Genomic DNA, 27,003 nt, shown 5'->3' with positions numbered 1-27,003 from the left:
TGTGGTTTGTTTTTTTATTCAGACAGTTACTCCTTCATGGAAAGTGTCAAACAGCTGTCTACAAGGAATAACAGATGATGTTATGAAGGAGGCACTTCCTTTAGTTTCCTTAGAGTCGGTCACTTTCTGTGATGGCCACTTACATTCTTAGTGTAGTTGAAATACTAGACTGTACCGAGGCTGGAAGACTTAATTGCCAAGATGAAAAGGGAGCACACGTTACTGAGGTTTTGAATGGCCGTGGCAGTGTTTCGTCCTAGAGAGGGAAATAACTCTGTGTGTGTCCAAGTGTGCAGCATTCACCCAGTACTAAACTAACCTCAAGTAGTTGGATGTTATTGTTGCATTACTGTTGATTTGGGGAGCAAATCTGTAAATGGCTCTTCTCTCTGTTTGTGGATTCTTAGTACATAATTAACAGAGCATCATGCACGCTAACCTAAATGCTGATCAATCCTCCTAGCTAGTGGTTCTTAAACTAGTGAACTTCTATATAATTAAAGATGTGAAAGTACAACTTCAACTTCTTGCCCTTTTCATCTGCTGTCCCTTCAGGCTGTGCAATGACAAACCTATGTACAATTCCATTTCAAGCTGGAAGGAGGAGTAGGTTTGGACTTGAAATATACTGACGTTCATGACTTCTGTGTGACCTTCAGATTTCCAGAGTTTAGTATCTTGATTCAAGAAGTGCTACTAAAACTCATTTCTGTTCTGTTTAAAATCGGAGAACAGTAAAAGCCTATAGCTAAGCATTCAGGTCAGCCCAAACCAGTATTTTCTGCAAGTGGAACATCTGTTCTCTCCTTCTGTCTGGATCGTGATCAATTCTATCACACACTGCAATACATTATCTTAATACTGTGGTTTACATCTGTAATATTACATCTTTTCATCTTTAACTCTAGTAGTGCATCATGTTGGTAAGACTGGCTCTTGACTTACCTTAAACCTCTGATTGTGAAAATCCCTTGATTTTTCAAATAGATGATATAATTCATAACTGCTGTTTCTCAAGCCAGATACAATTAACAGCCAACTGGATATATACAGTGACCTGGCTCTCCACAGCTAGTTTTACAGCGGTCTGATGGCTATAGCTGGTACTTTCCATAGTAGATGATGATTTGTTTGAAGGCTCAAACTGTGAGATGCTGTAATTAAGACAAGTGGAGGATTTGTGGATGGATATCTAAAAAGATTTGGACGATGTATCACAGAAGCTCCTGAAGCGGTGACTTGGGAGAAGAATAAAAATATTACCTACGATATTATTATCTGTCACAAAGTCTCATCAAAATTAAACTGAAGTGTGTCCGACTATTGCTATCTGAAACAGAGGCTTCTTGTACAGAAATTCATGCTTAAACCTCATTCAGAAGGGAAACACTAAGACCATTCAGAGAGAAAAGGCAAATTACAATTTCTCTACAAGAAGCTGAGAACATGAGGACTCTTGCAACAACTCATAACAAATAGGCTACTTCATTTATTGTTTATTTCCCCATATGAATGAATCAACCATCTTGGAAACTCCATCACACACAGGGCAGAAAAAGTTATTTTCAAAAGGGACATACATCCCTAAAATAAGTTTAAGATGTACAGATTTATAATGGGAACCAAGAGGGAGGGGAGAGGACAAAACCAAAAACAATGACATTGCAGTCAGACTTTGACTTTCAGTTACAGAAGAGATCTCTATCTCCATGTAAGTAGGGTTTTCAACTATTAAATAAATGGCATCTTAAAAATAGAACATTTGAGAATTTCAACACATGTATTATTTCTTCTAAATAAATATTGCATGGAAATGATTCTGTTTTGCCACCATAGCTGCCTCCTCTCCTCCTGGGACTCAACCACCACCTCTGTTTTTCCTTGGATTCATGGTTTTGTTTCCTAACGGCAAATGCTATTTCCTCCACTGTTATGTTTTGGTTTGGGTTTTTTTATTTATTATTTTTTTGTTTGGTTTTTGGTTTTTGTTTTTGTTTTTGTTTTTTTTTAAAGGCCTGAACAGGCCCAAGTCAAAATGATGAGCATCTTTCCTAACCCTTTGCAGGCCTCTGACCTAGCTCAAGGTTGAAATACGATGGCTTTTCAAAAATTTCCTATTATTTAAACAGTCTTCTCCATGACCTGAAACAAAACACAGCTTCTTGCTATGTAGCTTAGTCCTGAGGCTTCCACTGATCGCTTTTGAAATGAGAGCCCCCAAATAGCCCCCCACATGCCCGTAACACAAACTGCCTGTGATCTCATTTCCTCCGAAGCCTGGGGGAGCAGGAGCAGTTCTCGCACAACTGTCTTTGCATGGTAGCAGAGCACGTGCTGCCTTTTCCCAACTGTAAAGAAGCAAATGCCAGTAGTTCATCTGCCTTCGCTGGGTGTCTTCTTACCAACTTTGCTCACCCGGCACCCTTGCACGAGCTTTCCTAGGAGCAGGACAACAGATTATCACTCTCTGGGCAGTAGAGTGCCCAAAGAGCAGGCGAGGACAGGACCTGGTGCACCCATGGGCTGCACCAAGCTGGATGCAGGAGCGGGGCAGCCGCACACCCTGCCTCGCAGGTTGTGGCAGGCAGTTGCCCCGGGGCTGGCAAGCCATGAGCAAGCGGCTCTCCGACAGGAACCTGGCCTGGCAGCAGGGAGGGAGATGGGTGTATGCGAAATGAAGTACCAGGGGTACCCGTGTCCCTGCTTCACCTTATGCTTCCCCCTCAGACTTTGCTATCATTCTTACAGACTCCCACAGCGGTTTTCAGGTTCAATAAAGCTTACTGCCTGCCTTCCTCCTCCTCAGCTGGTGATCCTAAAAACAGCTTTGTTTCAAGACAAAGTCAGAAGAAGGCATCGTCCCACTAGTATGGAATCAAGCTCCAAAGTGCACGTCAAGCCTTCGGGCCGGCTGGCCATCGCTGCGCTTCCTGAGAACAAAACAGTTAACACTGAGCCTCTCTCTGTCCCTGGCTTATTCAGAGCAGTTGCTCCTCCAGGGAGGAGGAGTACAAGTGAAGTTTGATAAGGAAAATGGGGAGGGGGGGGACATGGACCTTCCTTCCATTGGTTAGGACAACTTATCCCTGAAATGCACTAAGGCTTTTGATAAAGTGAACGTAAAAGGACAGCCTCTTGAAGCTGCAGGAAGACCCGGCCATGATCCCGGCAGTCCTGCGCTGCCAGGGGAGACAAGAGGAGAGCTCCCTTGTGCTCAGGACAAGGGCAGGACCACAGCACACTCCTGCCAGCTCCTCCCAGAGGCAAGAGGACTCCAGGCTTCCTTGTGGCAGGGCTCATTTCTACAGAAACTACTTCTGGAAATGCAGACCTTTTGTTGATATTTATTTACTGTCCATTTTCGGAAGCCTCAAAACCACAAGAAGGTACTTTACAAAGGGGGTACTGCTACATGCATGCAGACCTGTTCCTCCATCCTGAAATTATGTGGAAAAGGGAGCTAATTCTTTCCTGTAAGCACAAGTATTTTGGGATACCATCCTTCTCTTTGCCACTCCCACGGGTTTGTCAGAGATAGGGCGAGGGATGCGAGAGGGGACCAGAGGGCTAAGGCACACTATTAGATATGAGGACGGCAGGACGCTGCTGTCATGCAACAGGAAATCTTTGGGTAGAGAAGGGTGTCATCTTACTGCATACACTAATGCCATGGATGCTGCCTTCACTGTTACTGTCACCTGCAAAATTGCAATTTCAAAACTGCAGCTCCTGACAAGGAAAAAATGCTTGCAAACAGTTAATTATCCCTTTTGTGTTCTCTTGACAGATTTCTAAGTTGCTGGGCCCATCCTGTAGTTTGGCTGAGAAAGAGCACAAGTCATCTCCCCCATGAAGGATGCCCTACTTTGGTACCAAATCCTGCTCTTAGATATTCACTGAGACCAGCAACGGTTGCAGGCAAATACCCAAATGCAAAATTTGTCTTATGTTCCACATTCAGCCACTTAGTCCCTCCTTAAACAGAAGTGATTCCTCCCCATGTAAGCTCTCAGACTCAGAACCATGCCCAAGCAATCCGAGTGACCCAGTACAGCTGTCCACCCCCACCCATCGGAATGACAAAAAGCAACCAGTCAAGGAGTCCTCAGTGTGAGTGACATCCCTCCACCACAGAAGAAAGGCAGAGCTGTTTCCAACCACGCCTGGTCATTTTGCCACCCCAACTGTTTCTGGCTTACAAGGCTTAAACCGAGCAAGACCCTAAGTAATACAGTTCGAGTGCTAAGGGCTTCTGTGTGCGTGAGTGCATGGCAAGGAGGAGGACCAAAGCAGCGACGACTTAAAAAGTGAACTTGCAGCACTGAAGGCAGTGGCTTCCCCCGCTTCTCAGGACAGCAGCTGGCTGACAAATGCAAGAGGGTGGGGTTGGAAAGCAGGCAAGGCAGACCACTTTGCTGTTTTTATTGTAACATAACGCTTTTCGGTGCTGCTGAGGTTGTTGCTACTTGCCATCTGAGGAACAAAGACACCAAAGATTGCATCCATGCTTGGAAAAACATTTCTCTGACATGTCTTCTGGGCACACAACTGTTGCAGACTGTGGGATGTTGCATAATAACCTCTGGAGGCAGATTTCCTTCTTGTCGGCACTTCTTCATGTGTGATTATTGTCCTGCTGGTTATTCGTAATAGAAATGTTTATAGACCATCAATACATTAGGCCATTCAGGCAATTCATTGCACTTCATTGTTTGAAAGGAAGGTGCCATCAACGCTGAGGCTTTCCTCCATCTCTTCTTTTTCAAGGCAGCAAAGCGCTACCCTAAAAATGCAGTTCAAAGTTTTTCCAGTGTAACCAGATCCCTTCCACCTTGATTTATTTTCCCTTGCAGGTGCTTTGTATCCAATGATTCAACAAGTTAGACTGTTTCTGAGGCTTCAAAAGTGCAAAAAAGTTCAAGGTATTTGACCACCTTGAGCACCAGTTAAGGCGTATTTGTTTCCAGTCTCAGCCACTGTAAACCCTGTCTAGCGTAGTGTACCAGTTCGGTCATGCTACTGTTCAGTGCCAGAGTGCACGTCGCTGTGCTGAGTTCAGCAAAAAACTCTGGAAAAAGGGGAGGGAGAAAGAAAACATTTGGTTGGTTTCACAAAACAGGCACATCCGACAGGCTAGGGGGCAGTGAGGAGCGACAACAGCAGCACACTGACAGTTGGCAAGTCCCATTAAACATTGTTCATGCAGAGAGGTCAGCAATAGTAGAAGGCTGGGAAATGTAATAAGTGCACGAGGCACAGCACGCAAGAGGAAAATCACACTCACACACGCCTACACACACTGAACCGCCTCCCCAGGTGCTGGCTTTAAAAGGACATCGAGACTCCATGGTAGGTGGGCAAAAGTTTGGGTGTTCATACCCCAGTTACTGCTGTGTGCTTCCCCCAGATTTTAAACAGGCCAAATTTGAGTGTCTTTCTGAGTGATGCCGGGAAGCACACACAGCCGTCATCAGACTGGTCCCTTTCCTTCATCCATCCTCAAACCTTGGAGACATCATGATTTCTCAACTGAACAGGTTTAAAAATTTATAGAGCTTGCCAGGCTATACAGCTCAGATTTGGGTTGCCTTTAGCTGGGCATGTCAGGCAGATTTCACAGAGTCCTCCTACCCTGCCACCAGCTTGAGGCACCACGCTCCTCCTCCCACATGGGCAGGAGAAGGCTCTTGCAGCATATCTGAATCTGCTGGGAGATGCCGGCAGGCTGCATGCCCTGCTCTGTGCTGGCAATCATCTGTGCGGGTGACAGTGAGTTACAGGAAATTATCACACCTATTCCTTTCCAGTCACCTTTCCAAGATATTCCTGCATGACCTGCCTTCTAGGGACATGGGCTCGTCCCAGTCCCTCGGTCCCTCCAGCCTTGATCGTGTTGCCAGGTACCTTTTCAGAAACCGCCCGTTCTCAGCTCTCCTTATTTACACACAAAGATTGAACCTGGAGGCTGAAGATTTCTGCTTGGCTGTGCAAGGAACTCTTCAGCAGCAGAGAGCACAACACTTTCATTCTAATACTTTCCAATTCAGAAGCAGAGAACACATTTCCCCTGATTTCCCTCCTTTTGTGTACAAAATGGGTATCCATTCCCTCCACAGGAAACAGAAGAGCTGTAAGCAGGGACAAGGAGTCTGAACACCCTGCCTGGGCAACCAGAAGATAATCTGATCTGGGACCACAGTACTTTGTGAAAGGAGAGTGACTTCACATGCACACGTGCAACCTCAGCTTGTCCTTGCTGTGGGAAATCAGAGGCTGAAGACAACCTCTTACAGCCTCATGATCCACGGTGCTACTCTGCATTACAGTGAGGAGCTGGGTCCTGTGCTGGAAGCAACTGGTTGCGGACCCGCCAGAAAGCACTTCAGCTCTGCACAAGTGACTTGGACATAGTTAGAACTAACTGCTTTCCACTAACTTATGACTTCCCTGTTTAAGAGAACTCGATAACTGAAGGCCACTGCTCTTTCCTCTTCTTATGCCCTATGAATTGCACAAAAGAATCAAGGATATGGCCTTTTTTTTAGTTTTAGGTACTCACTCTCCGCACCTCTTAGCATCTGTACATTACACTGAATATCAACAAGTTCCAGTTCTGAAATTCCTCCACCATCCTGAACAGTGACAACAACTGCTAAGCCTACATGAGTATTTACTCTTCTGCACAGATCTACTCCCTAAGGAGTATTTACTACCCCGGTCATCATTCCCCTACATCAAAACAGCAACACATAGCAGGTTCTGAATTTAGTCTTGATTGATGCAAGATTGTGCTCAGGCTGCCCTCCCACAGGTTTTCCTCCAGGACTCATTCCTCTGGCTTACCAGCAGCATCCACTGCTCCTTCTATGTGACAGTCTTTTCTCAGCCTTTAGAGGCTAGAATCCAAAATACTACACATGAATTGCTGCTGTGAGCACAGATTTGCTCAGAGGACAGCCAACAACTGGAGTTACTTTATTCAAAGGTGACTTGCAAAGCCTTTTGAATTTCAGCAACTGCCTCATTAGTGTGACTATTTTTACAGCCTTCCAACAATTCAGCCAGGCACATCGTGTTTATTTTCTTTCGCAAGTTTGCCAACAGATCATGGCAAATCTTCCCTTTGCCCACAGTAGCTCACAAAACTTTGTGTTTTACGGAAAATGACACTGCAAATGCCACATGGGATGGCAGGTTACAGACTGAACTGCATCTGCTCTAGGGCTTTTGCTTATCCACCACTGCTTGTACCACAGGACAACACAACATTTTTAACTACAAAACTGTAAAATAAAAAAAAGTAGGAGCAATTTTAGAAATGCTGCTTGGCAAGGACTCCAATTGAAGTGCTGCTCAGCTTCTCTGTTATGGAGAGAAGCCAGCTTCACCGTTTTCAAGACAAAAATACCTGGAAGTTTGACAAACAAACTGAAACACAAGGGTATAGGCCAAAAAGATGTTTTTAAAGAAAACGGACCAATTCAGAAAAGCTAAGGCCCCAAAGGGAAAAACAAACAGAAAAAAAAAACCCCTTATGCTTCTTGTGTTACCATGGAGCGAGCTGGCTGGTTTCCTGCACTTGATACCCTCATGCCTTAGCTCTTAGACATTTGAGGATGCCAAGACAACCTTTTAATTGGAACACTCATCATTATATCACCACCAAGTATCTCTGCCAATAACCTGCCAATAAGCCATAGCTGTCTATTTCGACATTTTTACTGCTTTGTTCTTTAGGTATGGTGTTTGCTACACTGAGTGTTAGGATTTAAGCAAGTACATACACATAAACACAACACATAAGAAAGAAAAGCCAGAGGGCAAAAACTTACCCTTATTCTTCCTGACCAGTGCATCAGCCCGTTCCCAAATATCATACGCATAGAGGATATAGGAAGTAATGTTGACGTAGGAAGAGGTGATGCTTGGGATATTATAAGGGACAGTGACTGAAGAGCCAATGCTGTTGCCGCTGCAGTTGCTAGCATTCGATCCTGGCTGAGAACTCACAGAACCAGCAGGAGAGGCCATTGGAGAAAGAGAAGGCATGCCTGTGCTTCTGCAGGAGAAAGAAACACCACCACAAACATTTCATTTCAGAGTTGAAAGTCTTGCCACAAGACTGGCTTATGCCAGGAGCTATCCAGTATCATCTAGGCCTGCAGCATAGAGTGTTAAAAACTGAGATGCATTCAGCTACATAACAGGTAATTGTCCTCTGAGTGCAAGGCCAAGGTTTTTGAATTGATTTGCGACTCTAAGGACTCCTCTTGACAAAAGAAAATGTGGGACCAGACATCAGAAAGGGCCACCCATCCACCTTCCAAAATCTACACCTCCTCGTGCAAGCCTTCACCAGATTCTCTAAGTGTTTTTTGCTAAAGACTTCCATTTCAGGCATGCTGAAGCTCCCCACCTACAGAGGCTGGAGCTTTCTGACAGCTAGTCAAAGCAGCCAGGTCAGCCTACACACACTTATTTATAGACCTAGGGAAGCTAAATGCAGTCAGCTGCCCGCCTTCCAGACACAGGCTGGCTTCATCACATCGCTTCACCCCCACCACTTCAACCAACCTCATTTCAGTCACTGGTATGAGCGAGCTTCCACCACTGCTCTTGGGAGACCATTTAATTCCCAATAACCTACGCTGTCCAAGGTGGCAGAAAAATAACTGGAATTTCAGCGTCACTACTGAAGACCAAACAACCTTCTCTCAACTGCAAAGTTTAAAAGGGACAGACGTGGAGCTGGATAGCTATCTGCCAAATGCAATTACCACAGGATAGAAAAAAACTCTTACTCATTGTCATTAAAACACAGCACCAGTCTGCCAGGCATTGGGCCAAACACTGTTATGGGACATCTTGCCTTTTACTTTTGCTGCCACATACGCAGCAACACTGCTGCAGGTACATAGAAAGGACAAAATGCTCAATAACTCACAAATTAGAAAATTAGTTTCTTTTTCTTAATTGGTGACTGAGGTAAAGAGAAAAATATTAAAGTATCACCTCAAAGTTATGCTACCACAGGCTGAAGGCATAATCCTACTGGACAGTGGCCAGGGAGATGGGGATGGTACCCTCTTAAGTCTGAAACGATCTCTAGATGAGAGCGACAGAACAGAACAAAGATGACAACAACAGGGACTCTGAAATAGCATAGTGATGCTACCTTCCTTGCTCCTCTGGCCTGTTTCTCTGGTGGAGAACTGCTCTGCCTGATACACAGTAACTCTGGACCTCATAACAAAAAAAACCCCAACCTTTCCAATGAGAAAAGACAGGAAAGAGAGAGCAGAAACCTACTCATGCCCCCTAACAATATGATTTCAGGTGGTACGAAAGAGCGAGTGGTGAGGCACTCAAACGCAGCCTGCAACTCAAATACTCGGGATACTATTTTCACTCACACCCTTATAGACACATCACAACGTACATCTTTTTAAATCTTACCTTGCAACACATGGAGAAGGTGCTTGTGTTACTCTGGAAGAACTCTGCAGTAAGGAACAGAACTCTTGTTAGGTATGGGCTATTCAGCCAACATCAGTAACTACTGCAGCCAGCCAGCTGGCAGCTTAGTAATACGCATGCCCTACCTTGAAGTGGTCATTCAGGATCCTGGAATACTTTATTGCAGTCTCTTTTTTGTAACGAAACATTGCCATGTGCAGAATGGACTGGCAGCGCATGCTGTGAACAGAAACACAACCAAGAGTAAGTGTTCACGCTCACCGCTGCCTGCTCAGCAGTCATCAGCCTTGTGGGATGGAGGCAGGCACACATCAGCTGTATTGCAAAGTCAAGAAAGCTCAGAATTTCTCCTCCTGCTCATCTTAAAGAAAGACTCTGTAAAAAAATCACAAGGGGGAAAAAAAACCCCAACAAAAAAACCAACCAAACAAGGAAGGGCCATGTCTGGTCTTTTACATAAAACAGGTGCCCAACCTCTTATAGGTGCCACAGGCTGAGTAAGCCTCTGTCCAGAAGTGCCTCAGCTACGTTCAACTACAGCTTCAGTTACACAGCTCAAGCACGGACAGCCAAATCGCATTCTTTCACCTTAGGTGAGAGCCCTTATGTGCTCTCAAGTTACCAGCAGATCAAATTTTAGAGCCTGTGCCTTCCACATGTAGTCCCTTGTGATATCCCAGCTCACTTTAGAGATGTTCCTGTTCATTCTGGTTTTGATATTGTGGGGTTTTTTTCCTTGCAGAACTCTGATTCCCATTTAACTCATTCTTTTGCCCCTGAAAGTAACGGGTCTTTCACTCTATCAAGTCTAAAAACAGAATATGAAGGTGCAGAACAACAGTTACGCACCATAACACAGCAAAGATTTTTTCTTGTGAAGATGCTGAGGAGTCCGTAAAGGATTTCAATGTCATGGCGAATCTAAGGAAACAAACAGAATCTTGTCAGTCATCAGGGCTCTGAAGTCCTACTGTTTATGAAAAACCAGTGCATGCCGTTATCTCAAGCACTGGTCCAAAAGTCAAGAAACCTGCCCCGAGTTCTTAGTCCTGGCACCAGGTGCTTTGTATGATCTTGAGCAGAGGACTGTCTCCAAATGCCTTGTTTTCCACGCAGCAGGAACAGATGTGGCCCCTTATGCGACTCGCTCTCCTCTTACACTGATTAATGGGCAACATCCCTACAAGTAGATGCCCCCCGTGGGCCACCTACAGGCCTGAGGCCCAGAAGAGGTGCCCCCACCACTGACTACAACACTAATTCAAGTGTTTCTGGACAAGACAGACTTCTCAGTGGAAATGTTTCTTTTGGCAAAGAACAAATAAGCAAACCTCCTTTTTGAAAACAAAGCAACAGTAGCATCTTGGAAATGCAGTCCCTCAAGACCAAAAAGCAAACAATGTCATTTAAAAAGTTTGAAGTCTACCACAAAAAAAACTCTGACAGCTCTTTCAGCTCTAAGGTCAGAAGTCAAATCAGCTCTCGAAAACTCACATAACCTGTAATTTCCATATGAATAAACCGATACCTGTCTCTCTTCTATCCAGTACATGGTTCCTTGGATTGCACTGCCTGCATATGTCATAATGTCTACTATCTACATGCATCTACTATGGCTGTGAAACTAAACAGGGAACGTTGCTAAAAGAAACCCCAATAAAGTGCACTGGTACAAAGACACATGGGAGAAACCAGTAAAATCTGCCTTCAATCAAGCTGCAAGAGCTTTGGGGCACAAACCGCTCTTCCACGTGCTAGATTGTTGCTTTGATTTTTTTTAACTGACATACTATTGAGCTCACATGCAAAAGCAACTTCAGTTCTGGATAAAGTAAAAACTCCTTCCTGTCCTTGATTATCTGAACCAGTGTCCTCTGGTGTACCTCAACTGCAAGGCTCAAATGCTGAGGAGGACATGGTGCCTACTTCTTCTGATAAGCAATGCTGAAACACATTTCAAAGGATTTGTCTCTGGTGCCTCTGGATGGTCTGTCTGATGCTTGTACAGCAACCCAAACTCTGCTCCATGGTGGGAATCCAGAGCTGCCACAGTTGCAAACAAGCAATGCAACTAACCCTTCCCCTCCAAACATGCTGCCTAACCATCATGCTTTGAAAACCACTTACTTGAGGAGATCTATGGTGCCCCTGAATATGCTGTAAGCTGATTTTGGTGCTGGTGCATCCGATTCCAAGGCGATCCCATACTCAATGAAGGAAAGGGCAGCATCTAGGTACTGAAAGGCCTTTCCAGTCTTGTCGGTCTATGGGGAAGAAAATTCTAATTTTTAGACTAAGACAAAAACTGCTTCTCTCAAGTGTACCTGAATTCCCTTTTTTTCCCCTAGTTAGGCAGGATTTGAAGAAAGAAAAAGATGCAAGTCAGGCCTCCAGGTGATAATTAAAGGATTCTCAGCAGAACCCCTAATGTGGTCCCAGTCATCAGCTTTGTGGGCTCTGGCTATTCGTATCTCTTCCTCTTGCTCAACATTTTCCTTAAGTAATTTATTACCTTCACATTTTTGGATATTATTGTCTCATCTTGGGGGCCTGCTTTGGGAGAGGCAGATGGGGCCTTCCCACTGCAGTATTCCCTCACTTCATTTTCACAGGTAAATGGCAAGTAGCAAATGTACATTATCTGACTGAGCCATAATTAGCAAAAAAATAGGTTCATTCATGCATGCTGTTAAACTGCACATAGTGGAGAAAGCTAGTTACATCTGCAAAGGGCACTTCCAAGTCTTGTCCACCAACACAGGATCCTGACGTTTCAGAGTAAACTGTCTTAAAACTATCTTCCAAGGACTTTGTGATAGCTCTGCAAAGCAAACAGGCCTGCTAACCTCAGACAACATCAGTTCTGAATCCTATTCTCTAGGCACATTCTCTAGATGTGTTTACAACAAAGGGAAATGCCTGAACATTTGGCAAATAAAGACAGCCTCCCCACATATGACTTGAACATGCTCCATGTAGGGAGTATGGAAGTAACGTTAGCCAGCGAATCTTATTCACGTGCATGCAAGTATCAGGTCTGAATGCAAGAGCTGGTTAACATTTCTAGCACAGGGCCATGACTTACCATTGCATCAGCTTTGTGCTTCAGCCTCTTGGCCACTTCTATGTAGTATTCTATCGGATGCTGCCTGAATTGGGGACAGAAAGAGGAAAAACAGAAAACAGAGAAAAAGAGTAGGATAAATTTTACCTTCTTATCTACAGGATGCTATGAGTCCGAACATCCTGTTTTGGTAAGCTTGTTACAGCCTTATCAAACACACGTTACAGTTATGATAGTCACTAAATGAATGTTGTCTGCATGTTCAGAAATACATAGCAGTTGAATGGACAGATAAAATGAATTGATTTCTTAAAAAATGTATGTTAGAATAACACTGAAAACTTACATTTCTAAGTAGAAAAAACACTGGAGGTTAGGCTACTATGAGGCCAAGTTTACTTCTTTGCTCCCATGGAAAGATAGTAGTTACGTGATGCCCTATCATTCCTCAAGTACAATACCAGCAATACATTTTTGATTGAAGCATACAGTAAACTCTGCAGTATGACACACTCAGACCAAAAGAGCTTGCATTCAAGTTATCTGCTTACAAGAGATATGGTGTGCAACGCTTCTACAGAGCTGGGTCTCAGTCAACACATAAATGATGATAAATTTGGACTGCACACATTTCTGCGCATTGGGATAATCTATTCACCATGGAAATGGCATACAGCCACCTGTGCGCTAACAAAAGGAGCAAGTAGAGTCATACCCTCTCAGAAAAAGTCAGTTGCCTGCCCAGCACCCTGTCACAGAGGAGTTTGCCACTTGTCAAGAATCAGACAAATCAAAACCCATTACTTGTAGGCAGGCACAAGACACCTCCTCTCAGAGTTCAAAAGTACTTAATTTCTAGAGTAGCTTCCCTCAAACCAAGAACTGTTGTAATGAGACCTTTGCTTTGTGGTGGGTGGGCTAAGTCCCAGACACAAGAAGGCAGTACAGGGCAGGTCTCAGACATCTCTCTCTCTCTTTCCTCCCCAAAGAAGTGATCAAGAAGCAGAAGCCTGGGTGGCTGCAGGGCCAGCCTTGTCTGGTGTATTCAGAAAGTACAGGTGATGGGTGTAAAACAAAAACTTACTTTTCAAACGTGAGTTGAGGTCCCCTTGGCTTGGAGGCACCATTTGGCAAAGAAGGCACTGGGAAAGGATTTGTGACATCCCCTGGAGATCCCTGAAAAAAACACAGAGTGGAGATAAAGCTGGTTAGAGAGATGTCTAAATCAATTCCAAAGCTTGGCTTTCCTAAATTTCAAGAGAAAATGTTTATTTGTCCCAGGCATAATCTATTCTCCAGGCTCTCCAGCTCTTCTTACTTTCTTCCCCAGTACCCCTTTCAATAATGGAAATGGAAACTTGGCATCCTACCTGACTGCTAGCAAGGCTTAATACCATTCAGACTTCTCCCAAGCATGGAGAAATTAAGTAGCAGGTTTCCTTGCACAATGGCTAAAATAGCAGTAAGGCTGCAAGCAGCACGTTTTTCATGGCCACTAGCCAAGGCAGAAGGGGTAATATCCATTCACACTTATTTCCAGCTTAACCACATGGAAATTGCTGATTCTCCACTACTAACTACATTATCAGGAAAAAGCAAGCAGTTAGAAGCCAGCTAATACAGCATGCACAGTCTAGCTTAACACACACAGCAACATCCTAGATCACACACACAGAGCCATGAGTAAGCAGCAATATAATTGAATTTTATAACCTCAAAATGCAAAGATCCAGCTGCAAGGATCATCAACAATTTTGTAAGCAAGCTATAAAACCTTATACCTAGGTCACGGTCAAAACCACAGGTTGCTTGTTTCTTATTTTTAAGCAATCCACTCTTTCTTTCTGTAAACACACTTATTTTTACACCAATATTGTACTTGCAGTTGCCTACAGTCAGAAGCAGTTACTACCATAAACACGATTCTCTTGCCTTTGTTTTTCACATGGTCACCCCTTCTCACTATGTTTCACTGGTAAGATTAAAACAGATGATGGAAAGTCAGCAGAGAAGTTACAACACAGGCTTTTGAGCTAGCAACATAAGGTCACAGATAGCCATTAAAGGGGTAAAAATGCTTCAAAGAGCTTTCTCTGGTGGCTTGTTTATCCTCCTTCCTTTTTAATATCCTCAGAGCATGTTTCTCAAGAGAATCACACAGCACCCATGGGTTGCAGGAAACATCCTGCCAGTTATAATGGATACCTACTTTGATGCCCTTTGAGAGCTCAGCGGGATTTCTCTCCACTTTCTTGTGCTTGGAGAACAAAGGATCCTTGTGGTTGCTCTCGTCCCTGGCAGTGTTATCCACGACAGGCAGCTCGCTGCTCTCACTTTTGGGTCTCTTTTGGGCCATCTTGGTTGACTTTGGTGGAGGATGTACAGGAGACATGGGTGGCAGCGGTGGGGGTAGCAGGAGATCTTTCTTCTGGGTTTCAAGTGAAGTTTTTGATGCTCTGGAGATGGGAAGCAAATTCAGCAATTGGGATGAATATGGTGTACATATAAGGTAGGGATTTTTTTAAAAACATAGTTATATCATGTGCCAGTTCTCTTTAAATTTCTCTGGAAGTGTGAAATGAGTTGTTAACATAAAGAATCCAACAAAAGCAAAACAAAACTTCAGGGACTTCACTGGCATTAGATAACACATCTTAAGCCGCCAACAACACACAAACAAGTTGGTTTTCAAGTAGGAATAACCTTCAGGACTTATCATTGGAGTAAATGCTTGCAACCAGAATACGAGGATGTTGCAAAAAAAAGGCATCCCTCCAACACAGCCCCTTTTCACTGAAAGAGTAAGAGAGGCAATCACAGCAACTAAAATCCCTGGCACAAATCACCCAACAAGGCAAATGAACTGCAGCACTACCTCTCTTTCCCAATTATGGTAGAAGATATCTTCTATGGTCAGAGATACTCACCTAGACATTTGATCCTGTATGTGCTTTGACAGAATTCAACTGAGTCATCCCTTGCCAGGACTCACCAGCTCAACTAGACAACACTATAAAGTTGAGAGGATTCCAGTGATAGAGACTTAAAATGCTGTGCTTTTAAATGGCAGAGACTATCACATTTAATAGGATGGTGGCACATCAGATTTCTGATCATTTGAAGTTAGGATTACCAGGGAACTCTGGCAGCTGTAAGCAGCACCAAATAGCTCTAAACCTTGTTTCACTACTGCTCATTTACATCATTTTTATTCAGCTTCTCAAAGTTTCCAGGAAAACACAGAGCAGTGAATCCCAACTCATGGACTGCCTTATCAGAAGAGGAGGAAATGAAGTTAAACCCAGTGAGAAGACTGAAGTGTAACATTGCACATCTTGCTTCGTTCTGCTGTGCGTGCGACAGTCCTCTCCCCTCTTCCACAACCCACTTTTCCCGTGGCACAGTCCCTACTCACTGCACACATGCTCCCCAGCTTCACTACAGCTGACGCTCCAGAGAGGACTGTTTGACGCAGAGCTCAGCGGCATCCCCTGACCTGATCCAGAGCCCTCTCTCCCCAAAAACGCATCCTGTTCTTCCCACTCTGAAAGCCAGAACATGGCTAAAAGGGGTGCTCGTTTTCACTGAGAAAAAGGGAGGAATGAACCACAGAAGTAATGCCCTTCCATTATTACCACAGCTGAAATATCCCTTCACCCAACTAAATGTTAGCCCTAACGCCTAAGTGCTTTCAGAGTACTTCAATGTTTTCTCTGCAGAAAAGCAGTTTACTCATGTTGTCAGGACACAAACCTCAATGCTACATACCAATGCAAGTCAATACCTCAAATTCAAGCCACAATCAAGCAGGAATTGAATGCAATAGCCCAGAACTGACACAGGAGCCTCCCCTCTCAGGAACACCGCCCATTTGAAGACATGCTCTTGGAAGCGTTTGCTCTAGCAAAGACCTAGCCAAAATGCTGGCAGTACAGTGGTATGCAAATTATGGGGTAAGTTTCAGCAGATCTACCAGAAACACTGCAAATGCTATAGTGGAATACATGAGAAATTCCTGGCCATAAAGGCCATCTGAAATTCTAGAAAGACCGCAATTCAAAAGGCACACTGGTTGCGTCCCCATTAGGTCACATACAAAAAAGACAAAAACGAGATGATGATTTTAGTGGAGAACGCAAATGCTCCCTACCCACCTATACATACAAATCTGTTTTCTGGACTGGGCTTTGCACATTTCACCTCTATGCAAATCTGGGCTAGTCAAAGTAAAAAGCCTACTGGCACTGCGGCATCTTGGTTTGGTTAGAGAAAGGGGGAGCTGCATGTCCACGTGCTTCTGGAGCATCCCAGCTCAGCAGCCTCCCATGGCAGCAAGGTGAGAAAACAGAGCTCTGCAATATCCATCACATTCACCTCTGCATTCTCAGCTGGGAGAAGACAAGTTCCACCTAGCACAGACACTGCGTGCACCAGCCGCTAAGTGCTGTTCAAAGTCTGTAACCGATGACAGCAAAAGCAGCTGAGGGAGTAGAGAGTATCAGCATTAACATCTGACTTTTTTCTTTCATCAGGACCTGTCCGATTAAGAAAACAGCAATGATCACCGAGTCAAAATTTATGGACATACAGTTGCATTTAGTACAATATCCTTTCCCAAGAGGCTGCCAGAACTTGCTCTGCTGTGGACGTGATTGCTCAATCATGGGAATGAGACTCACGACTTCGGGGCCACCCTTTCAGCTATTTCACCTGTTTGCAGCAGGAGCCTGAGCAAGCAACTCAAATTTGTCTGCATCTCAATTTCCCCATGTGCAAAACACGTTCACATCATCTTCTCACCTTACAAAGACTCAGAGCTTTAAATGCATGTGAAGTACTATGAATCTGCTAAAAAGCTTTCTGCTGCTTCCCATGCAGTGAGACCACGAACTTCCCCAAAACAAGTATGACAGTAGAACCCAGAATGAGGAAAACATGCGCAAAGAAAAAGAAGTTCGTAAGAATCGTTGAATGGTTTGGGTTAGAAGGGACCTTTAAAGATCATCTAGTCCAACTCCCTTTTTAAAAGCATTTTAAGGCTAGTTCCATTTCTCATGAAAGCAGAAATAATTGATACTTGAACTCTCAAGTCTTACTCACCTAGAGTCATAGAAGAGTTTTGGTTGGAAGGGACCTTTAAAGATCATCTAGTACAACCCCCCTGCAATGAGCAGAGACATTGTCAACCAGATGGCAAGTTCTCTTGCCATCCCCTGAAACACCTAAGCCATCGTGCAGAACAAGCATATGCTACTCCCCACAGAACAGCTGCCACCTCCCAGATCACCTGGGCAATTGTCTGCTGAGAGATTACCACCACTGTAGTTTAGAGAAGGGGAAATGGCTCCTACATCCCAGCGTGCAATCTACCACACTGTTTGCAACTCAAACAACGTCTAATTTTTTTGCACAAATTTGTTTCCTGCATCTGGTCTGAAAGAGAGCAGTGCAAATGGTTGCCTACCAGCTTAGAAGGAAAAGTAGTACGGGCACAACTGGCAATTAAATTTCTTGCAGCATAAACAGATTCTTTGAGCTACATGTAGTATATGGATCAGAGCATGCAGCAACATAAGCTGCAGGATGGACAAGTTTGTGTTTAAAATGGTGAAGTCTTCATTCCCATCTCAACTGTTCGAAATCAGGACAAATGCCACAACATTCAACGCTTTTGCAGCAGTGTAAACCAGGTATAGGAGGATGATCAGCCACGGAAACGTCAGCTTATGCTTGAATGATTAGAACCATAATCCTCAGCGTTAAGGGAGAGGAAGATAAGTGACACCCAAGTATCACTTCACATCTGCAACAAATAAAAAGGCGAATAAATGACACTCCCATAGCCACATGGTTGGTTCCAGGATGTAAAGACAGATTGCAGCAGATTAAGTTTCAGAAGGCACACGATGTTATAAGCAAACTCAGAAGTATAAGGACAGGAGATACAGTTCCTCGCCTTAACCTTTTTAAAAAAAGACTTAGTTTTATGCATGTCTGCCATCCCACCACTGTACACTCACTTCAATTTATTGGAGTCTTTGTTAGCTGAAGACTGCAATGATTTTCTTTCTTTTTCTGATTTCATTTTCTTCCTATCAATCTCCTTCTCCACTTCCCTCTAACAGGAAGAAAAAAAAAAAAAATCACTCACGTTTTGAAAGTTGGTGCAAAGTACAGACCAATACAGCTAAGTTTGATTCTGGTTAAAAAAAGAAAAGGATAAGATATTAGAACTGACAAAGCATAAACCCAAAACACAGCGGATATAGATTTCAGGCTCGCTGACAAGTATCCTAAAATGACATTTTACCTACATTTGCTTGGATAGATTAATTATTTTGTAGTGATGGGGATGGAACTGCTAAACCTCTTGTTGCTAATAGTAATCAAAATTAAGGCATCTCCACTGCTGAAAATAAGCATTCCATCTGTTCTAGATGGGCTTTTTTTTCCTACTCAGTACGAATTATGCAGAAATGTATTCAGATTCCTCCTGGCAAAGTCATGAACTGCAAGCAATTGTGTTTTGTGGTATGCCTTATCAAAGGGAAGGAAAAAAATGCATTCACAGGAGAGTTAGATCCCTCCGATTCCTCAGATGTGCAGGGGTTTTTGGTTTTATGAAGAAGAGTCTGATACAGCTGAAATTTTAAACAGGCAGTTAAAATCACTGCCATTGTCCTCCAGAAGAACAGGAACCATTAAGGCGGAGAGGTAATAAATAATACTTTTTAACTGCACTCCATAGGTCTTACAATACAAAGCGTGCAAATCATCAGCTCACCTGAATGAAAAACTTTAGAATAATTTGCTACAAGCCAAGAAAATGTAAAAGAAACTGCACTTATCAGTCAGTGTTACCCACAGTGTGCCTGGTGGCAGCCAAAAGCATTCCAGGACTTTCTGTCTCTCTCCCAAGAGTACATGCAGGTTTATGTCACTGTGATGGAGCTCAGTAGATTGTGCTCGGCAGAGTCGACCTCTGGCAGTGTGCTCAGGGCAAGGCTCCAGCACCTAGATCAAGTTCTTAAACTGTTTCTCAAGTTGAGCTCCACACTGCCGCAAACGATGTCTGACAGCTGTACCTGACCTAGCTGGCTGTTACGAAGCCTGAGCCTCCAAGGACACTGATGCATGCTGACATAATGCAGACAGCAAGGCTCTGAGGAGGGGTTTCCTGCAATCAGACACTCAGGCTGCAAGGGAAGACATGTCTAATATCAAATAGCTCCTCTTTTGGGTCTTTGAGATAACAGGAGAAGCAACAGATTTGCTGCCTGTTTACCCTCTTCCACTGCTCCGCAAGAGGGGGACTGCTGTGGTCTCTCCGGTTTCTTCACCCTTTCCCTGCTCTTCTGAATTCTCCCCCACAACTATGGGAAGTTCAGAAAATGACAGGACTAAATGCAACCCACACGGGAGCCAAGGTTGTTCACCCACATGTGCTAAGCCACCTGCTCTGTGAGGAGGACCAAGAAGGTATACAGGCACTGAAATATCCACAGTGAATACCCATTCACCACAAGGCCTGCAACCAACCCTGTGCAGCTGAACCAGCTGGCTAGAAGTATATTCACAGCCCCCTTTGGGACTTAGCTTTCCAAAAAACACTTGTGAGCAACTACCATCTCAGTTAAATAAAGGGCTGTCTTGTAATTCAAAGCAAAGCAACTATTCTAGCTGAAGGACTCTGGACACATGCATCTTTTAAGCACTAGCATCGCTGCTAGCACCTCAGCAGCTCCAGGGGAAACCAAAGAAGTTTTCTACATATTTAGCCAACCGCTGAGATCCAAAGCAGGGTTTAGCGACACTTGTTACTCTCGGTGAACCTGGTTCAGTTAAAAGTCTGCATTTATGGAAAAGCAAAAACATGGGGCTGCTGCCATCATCCCTAGTAATAACACAATTCACACCTGCAGAATTTGTTCCTCTTTGTGTAAGCAAGCAATCACAACTGTTTCATGGAAATGAATGACTCCACACAGGAAAAGACTACGCTACGCAGCCTAAGGCTGCATGGCTAAAGGCAGCAGAAGGTCCACGCATAGACAAAACCAAAAACCACAGACCAGGGCAGCCTGTGTCAGTTCTCCCCACAAAGTGCAGGCAAGGTGCTCTCCCACAACAGACATTAAATGGATAGTGTAGATGACTGCACAGTCTGGGAGGTGCTTCAGATACCATGCTGCATTTAAAGGGGTTGCAGGGGGAGGGGGCACCACAGCCCTACAAAGCTCTGCTTGGTTGAAAGCCAGGGAAACCCACAAATGCTACCAGGGGGCTGGCCAACCACATGCTGACACAGCCTGCTGCTGAAAGCTCCTCCAATATAGGAGGGCTGGGGTTTTGTTGTCTGAGAAAACTAGTATTTCAAGAAAATACAGCAGAAAATGTTTTCAAATACCAAAGCGTTTGTTAGCTCACGAGGCTTTTCATTTGCTCAGCAGGGCATTTGTGACCAACAAGAAACCTCTATGAACGGCTTTGATACACATTCCCTTTAGAAGTTTGATAACACCTTTAAAGGAGGAGCGCAAGGGATCTACTCCCAACTTAGGAGCAGAAATGAACTCTCCGCATGGGTTTTTCAAACACCACCTTGGTCCTTGTACAAACCCACCTCCACCTCTTACCTTCCTCTTCTGAAGGGACTTGTCAAGAGTATCCGTGATTTTTCTCTCCAAGTCCTGCTTCCTTGCACCAGGGGGTTCCTTGGCTTCTGCTCTCTTCTGGTGACTGCCTTTCCCAGGGGGCTGGGGGACTCTTGACAGCAGAGGGAGATCTATTTTCACCATGAGGGACTGAGGGGCAGGGGAGTCCCTCACTGGCGAGAGCAACTTCTTCCCCCTGATAGGCAAGGGAAGTTTCTCCTTGTGAAAATCCTCTCTGGCCACGATGGCAGGCCTGTGGCCGCTAGTCCTGGTGGGGCTTGTGCCCTGGCCTTGAGGAAGGGGACTGAGAGCGAGATGCTCCTGGACACTGCCAAGCAAAACATCTCTCATGACCTTGGGGTCCAAGAAGGGTTTGGCATTGGCCTGGTGGGAGCTCTTGTGCTTTCTGTTCTCAGGGGGCTCTTGCAGTGCCGGGGTCAGGTCTTTTCTGTCACTGGATTTTGGCTTCCCTTTCGTTTTGACTTTTGGCTTGTCTCTGGAAGACTGGTCTCTGACCTCAAAAGGACCAGGGTCACTCTCCACCTTCAGGCCTCCTTTGGGCCCCTCGTGGACAAGGCCCTTGCTGGGCCCTTTGATGCCCACAGTCTGCCTGGGTGAGGGCCCCTCGGCCCGCACAGGAGACTTCTGGCAGTTGCGTTTGGTCAGAAGATGAGCGTCCTGAGGAGCCCTGGCCGCTCGGCCAGAGCTCTTGTGATGAGGCTCCCTCGGCTCGGCACGCTGGTGGGAGGAATTGCTGCTGACAGCCTGCCCCTGCTCCTTGCCCTCTTCACATCCATCCCCATGGGCAATTTCGCTGAGACTCTCTGTTGGCACTGCTGGTGGGTTCACCTTGGTTAGCCAGTTGTCAAGCTGCCACTTATTAGAAGTCGGTGGGTCAGGCTGCACACAAAAAGAGAAAGGAAGGATGCAAGACTTTATGATGCCTTTATGGGCTATTTTCATCCTAGCATGGCTTACCAGAGCCCAGTAAAATTTCCCCTTGATGTTAAAAGAGCTTGAAAGTGACAGACCATGTGTCAGTGGTGATGCTTTAGCGTGTGCACATTGACAATTCAGAAACACAGACCTCATCTTCGCACAGGATCAGTCAAACGTATTGCACAGCACTCCTGGATCTCTGCTAGCCTTACCTGTTGCTCAGCAAGAGACCAGTCTACATGAAAGCTTCATCTTGGTTTGCCACTAACCAACACCGTTGTGCAATCAGACAACATATAAAAAAAGCAGCAGGTGTAGAAATGGATTAGGTGCTGTCCTCGCAACACTTTTGGAAAGTTAGTTGCACACAGCACTACTTTCAAAACAGATGAGCAGCTGTGCCAGCTAACACATCTCATTGAAGTCTGACAGGTAGGCTGTCAGGCTCCTGTGGTTTAGCCAAAAGCAAACCATTTACCAAAATAAGTTGTATGGCTAGCATGTCAAGTCCGGCCTCTTCTGAGTCCTCTGCCTACACAACCCAACACTCGCTTCCCTCTGGGTCAAGCAAGGCGTGAGCAACGACTGAAGTCTGAAGGCCCCTGGCATCACGGTCAAATAACATAACGTGGTTGCTACAAGCTCTGCCTAATCTAACAGCGGTCTGACAAATTACGAGAAAAGCAAACCCAACTAATGCTAAAAGAGACAACAGAAGCTGCAAATCTGAGGCATTATTCTCTGGGGCCCATTCTGAAAATACCATGTATGTGGCAACACCACTCAAATGGGTAACTCATTATCTGGGCACCATCAGAGCACAGCTAAACTCCCGCACTCACTGATTCTCCCCAGTTACCACTCTCACTTCTGAGAAGAGCCACAACCCTTCCCCGAAAAGAGAAAGCCCAGTACGTGAAATGTTTTCCGAGACTAATGAATCCCTTCTGCCATGATTTTCTTCTCTATCCAGACTCAACTCACTGTAGAACATGCAGATAAATAAGACATGTCTTCAACTGTGTTTAAGTCAGTCCATCTAGAATCCTGGTTTAAAAAACAGTGCTTGGTTTTACCATGGGTTTGGAAGTAAAATTAAACCACGAATTCCATTAGGCTTTTCAGATAACACAAATCTGCTTTATTTTCATCAGAATTTTAACTTACTAGCCACTGAAGAACATTTGGTTTTTGGTCAAACACTGTAAAAACATGGCTAAAAGACTTAGTAAACTTTGGTTTATAATGTACGTAGCTATCAGACAGTGGCATACTCTGATCCTTTTCTAGCACTTCTACCGTCGGTTATCTTGTTTGTGATCTACACCATCATACAGGTTTTCATTAGGTTTCCAAAACCAAAGGATAGTAAGAGATTTTTTTTTAAAAAAAATAATAAAAAAAAAAATAATAAAGGAACTACTGCCTATAGGTCTTAAAGTCTGTTCTTTTGCATGTGAAGAACTGACTATAAACAAATGGGCCATGTGCACTAACTTACTCCTTGAGCACCATGGATGAATAGTTTGCTGAATAAAAAAGGATAAAATGGTCAATGGCAAATAGTTAGGACTTCACTAGAGCGAGAAGGATCTTACAATCTAGTATTTTCAGGACAAACCAGGCAGGCTTTGGTAAAAGAGGAGAAGTATAACATCTGTCCTTCCAAAGACACCCACATTGCAGAGGGCAAAGTCTGTAACTGAACTGCTAGAGGGTGAAGTGTAGTAGATGTGAGATGAAAAGATACACCTTCTCAAAGCTTGTTTTCTGCACATAAAATTCTCCCTGTTCATGTGCTTCTAAGGTAAAAGAAAGGAAAACTAGGGCTGGAGGAGGGGGCGGGGAATAAATTGCACGGTTTCTGTGTTTTGTGAGAGTACCTCAAAACTGGCAGCAGATTGGTTTACATCAGCTGTGGTCCACAGGATATAACTATGTACTTCCCACTGGCCCAAGAATGTTTTGCAAGCTGGAGGAACTGTTTGAAACCATGGGACATGAGCACTTCTGCAGCAGATTTTCAAAAAATGCATGGTCTCAATTATGAAACTTTAAGGCGCTAAGTTCTGGTTGTCTGCTTTTCCCAGTAAAAGCCTCAGAAATGCCAGTGCAGCACTATCTGAGCCAAATTCAACAGAAGCAAGTCTAAGCACATTCCAGCCCTTCCTGCAGGTCTCATCACTTCAGCTGTGATCTGGGAGAAGCTGAATCTGTCACTCACACACAGGAGCTGCAGGGAGGCAGTGGCTCCTCTTAATGTATCAGGAAACTGGTCTCACCCCGAAGCAACCCATAGCCTTGGCACCCAGGAAAGCTGCACGGGCAGACATGGGCCCCAAACACCCCAGACAAGCTGTGCTTCTCATCTGCACCTTGCTTGTGTCTCACCCATGAAGGCACTAATTCCTCCAGGAGTGCTAGACAATGATGCCAAAGGAGAAGGGGGGAACACTTCGAGGTTAGGCACGTAGACGTCTAATTATGCTGTTACTAAGGGTTATTTAATTGACAAACTCTAGAAGGGAAACAAAGGGCAAGATAAGCCTGATGATGCAGCAAAGGTGTCAAGGGGACACCTGAACAACGACAGTATTTCAGGTCTCCTGTCCTGAATGCATTCAGACAGCAGAGAGTCTGAGGCAAGAGGCTGCATTAAGCAGCCTCTACATTTTATTGGCATTCACCTCAGGTGCTGACGCTCTCGGAGGGTCGTTTGCTTCACTGTCACTCGAGTTGCTCTCCGTCTCTGAGTCTGAAGAGCTGTCTGAGTCACTGGTGCTCCCTGACTCCGGGCTGCTGGAATGTGCTGATGCCACACTCTTGGGCTGGGACTGTAGGGCACTGCAAGGCCACCATGAGATAAAATTAGAAAGCAGCATGGGTGAAGGTTACTTACTTATTATATTGACATGGCAGGATTCAAAAATAAAACTGAAACCCTGTGTTTTGGCACTGAGAGGGGAGGGGAGAAGGCCAAAGGAATACATTGCCATAGTCAAAAGATAAAGCACTGGAATAAAAAGCCTCTGGAAATAATAAAACCTTCAACTCCAACCCAGTCGGACAAATACGTAAGCAGGACATCACTGCTCCAGTATGAAGCTGCATTTAGCCAACCGAAGTTTAAAAAATAACCAAAACTAACGAGTGTTTTTCTGAAAGCCCCAACCCTCAACTGAAAAAATTCCAATAAAGGCTAACAAGACAGAAACATACATTCCAGGATGGTTTCTCTTTTTTGTGTTCTCCCCCTTAAGTTTTTACTTCTTCATCTGTGTTACTTGGTCAAGGTGCTGTAACTGTTTCATTAACGGTCATGTCAATCAGTAGCATTTTTTGCAACACCCTCCCCTACTCAAAAGTGTTTTCCTCTAGCACTGACAATAGGAGTGGATGGAACTGAGGGAGAACTGTGACTTTTATGCACACCTTCTTTTTGTTTTGAAATGGGCTTACAAAATGTTGATTTTTTTTTTTTTTTGCTTTGAAAACTGTTTCCCACATTAGTATCAACACATTTGTATGATCTGGAGGCAAGCTCCTTGCTTATCCAGACTGATACTGTGAGAACACTCTATTTCAAGAGCTTGCAGAGACACAGATCACACCAAGAACTGACGTGCCCTTCTGCCAGTCTGACTTTGTAGACCATTACCCTGTGCTTGAAGAATATAGATATCAAGCCAAAAACATATGTCAGTGCTCTCCTATAGGAAAAATTCTGGGCTTCTCCACCTTTCTTCCTCTAATGCTGGCGTGTGGCTGTTCAGTCTACCTTGAATACTGCTTCTGACTAACAACACATGGCAGGAACTGCTTACAGCCAGCTGCCTTATCAGTAGGAGCTGAAATAGCCTCCATGAGCCTACCTAACCCTTTTCTGTTCTTCATCCACTTGGCTTTTTTGGGCTTCCTTCTAAACTAAAACTGGACTCACACCTCACTTGTCACTACTACAACTGAAAATCCCATTAGATCCAGTGTGATCTACATATACACTGGTGGAGAGGAAGAGGAGAAAAGAAGGGAACAGTTGGGGAAATCAGTTCTGGTTCACAGACAAAATCCAGCATGTCTGGATTATTACTTTCTAATCGGAGCTTTCCGTAAAACTCCACACAACTAAAGGCGATTTTCAACAGCAGCTTCAGGCAGCTAGAAACCAACACCTGTATCTACAAGAGAAACCAGGAACCCTTACCCATCTACCCCATTAGTTTTGTTTTTCCTCCTTATTTGGTCTAGCTAGTAGTTTGGGAACAAACCTGTACCTTGGAGGAGCAAGTGAAGAAGGTGGCTTTTCAACAACCTGTTTTGTTCACAAAAACAAAGAGGAGAGGGGGAGGAAAGGTTAGCTTAAGGAACTCGGAACAACACAACAAGTTGTGATGATTTAAAGGGAAGTCTGTGTGCCTAGTGTATAAAACATCTAAAACTGACTTGGTCGTCACCACTCTCTTCACTATCACTGAGCTGCAGGTCGGCCTGGAGCATTCTGAAAGACAACCAGAAGACAAATCTCAGCCAAGGCAGACACATTTTCAAGCAGCAGACACTGAGAAAGACTTAGTTTGCACTTGCCAAAACAAACAAACCTCCCACATCCTTTTTGAACATTTAGCATGCCCAATCTGCTAAACCTTGTCATTACCTGAATGAATGATAAAATGATAACACACAATCTAGGGATTTAACTGTGCTTTCCAACTGATCTCAGGACACTTTGCAATGGAGGTCAGTATCCTTGGCTGCCATCTACAGACAACAAAGACAAAGTTCCGTGAGCGGAATTCTAAACGAAGGTTACCTAGCACACTAACACAGCCAACAAAGGTTACCTAGCACACTAACACAGCAGGGCACGGT

The 27,003-nt window shown here is 44.4% G+C and overlaps 1 protein-coding gene across 1 annotated transcript; it reads right to left on the bottom strand.

Annotated features, from left to right (window-relative positions):
- Positions 1-1,583: 1,583 nt before the first annotated feature.
- On the bottom strand, positions 1,584-26,761 carry LOC142036619 (AF4/FMR2 family member 1-like). The gene is made up of 15 exons (XM_075039981.1): positions 26,733-26,761; positions 26,578-26,632; positions 26,409-26,446; positions 24,822-24,978; positions 21,178-22,095; positions 18,562-18,659; positions 14,751-14,997; positions 13,626-13,717; positions 12,563-12,626; positions 11,605-11,741; positions 10,327-10,398; positions 9,603-9,696; positions 9,457-9,500; positions 7,833-8,059; positions 1,584-5,068 (listed from the first exon to the last, which is right to left on the bottom strand). Exons 1-15 carry the CDS (start codon positions 26,759-26,761, stop codon positions 4,947-4,949), a joined length of 2,394 nt encoding a protein of 797 aa, XP_074896082.1. The 3' UTR covers positions 1,584-4,946.
- Positions 26,762-27,003: the final 242 nt, after the last annotated feature.

This window comes from Buteo buteo, chromosome 1 (genome assembly GCF_964188355.1).
Source record: "Buteo buteo chromosome 1, bButBut1.hap1.1, whole genome shotgun sequence".
Taxonomy (NCBI): Eukaryota; Metazoa; Chordata; class Aves; order Accipitriformes; family Accipitridae; genus Buteo; species Buteo buteo.
Note: the sequence above shows the minus strand (reverse complement) of the source record. Positions and strands in the feature narration are given on the sequence as shown.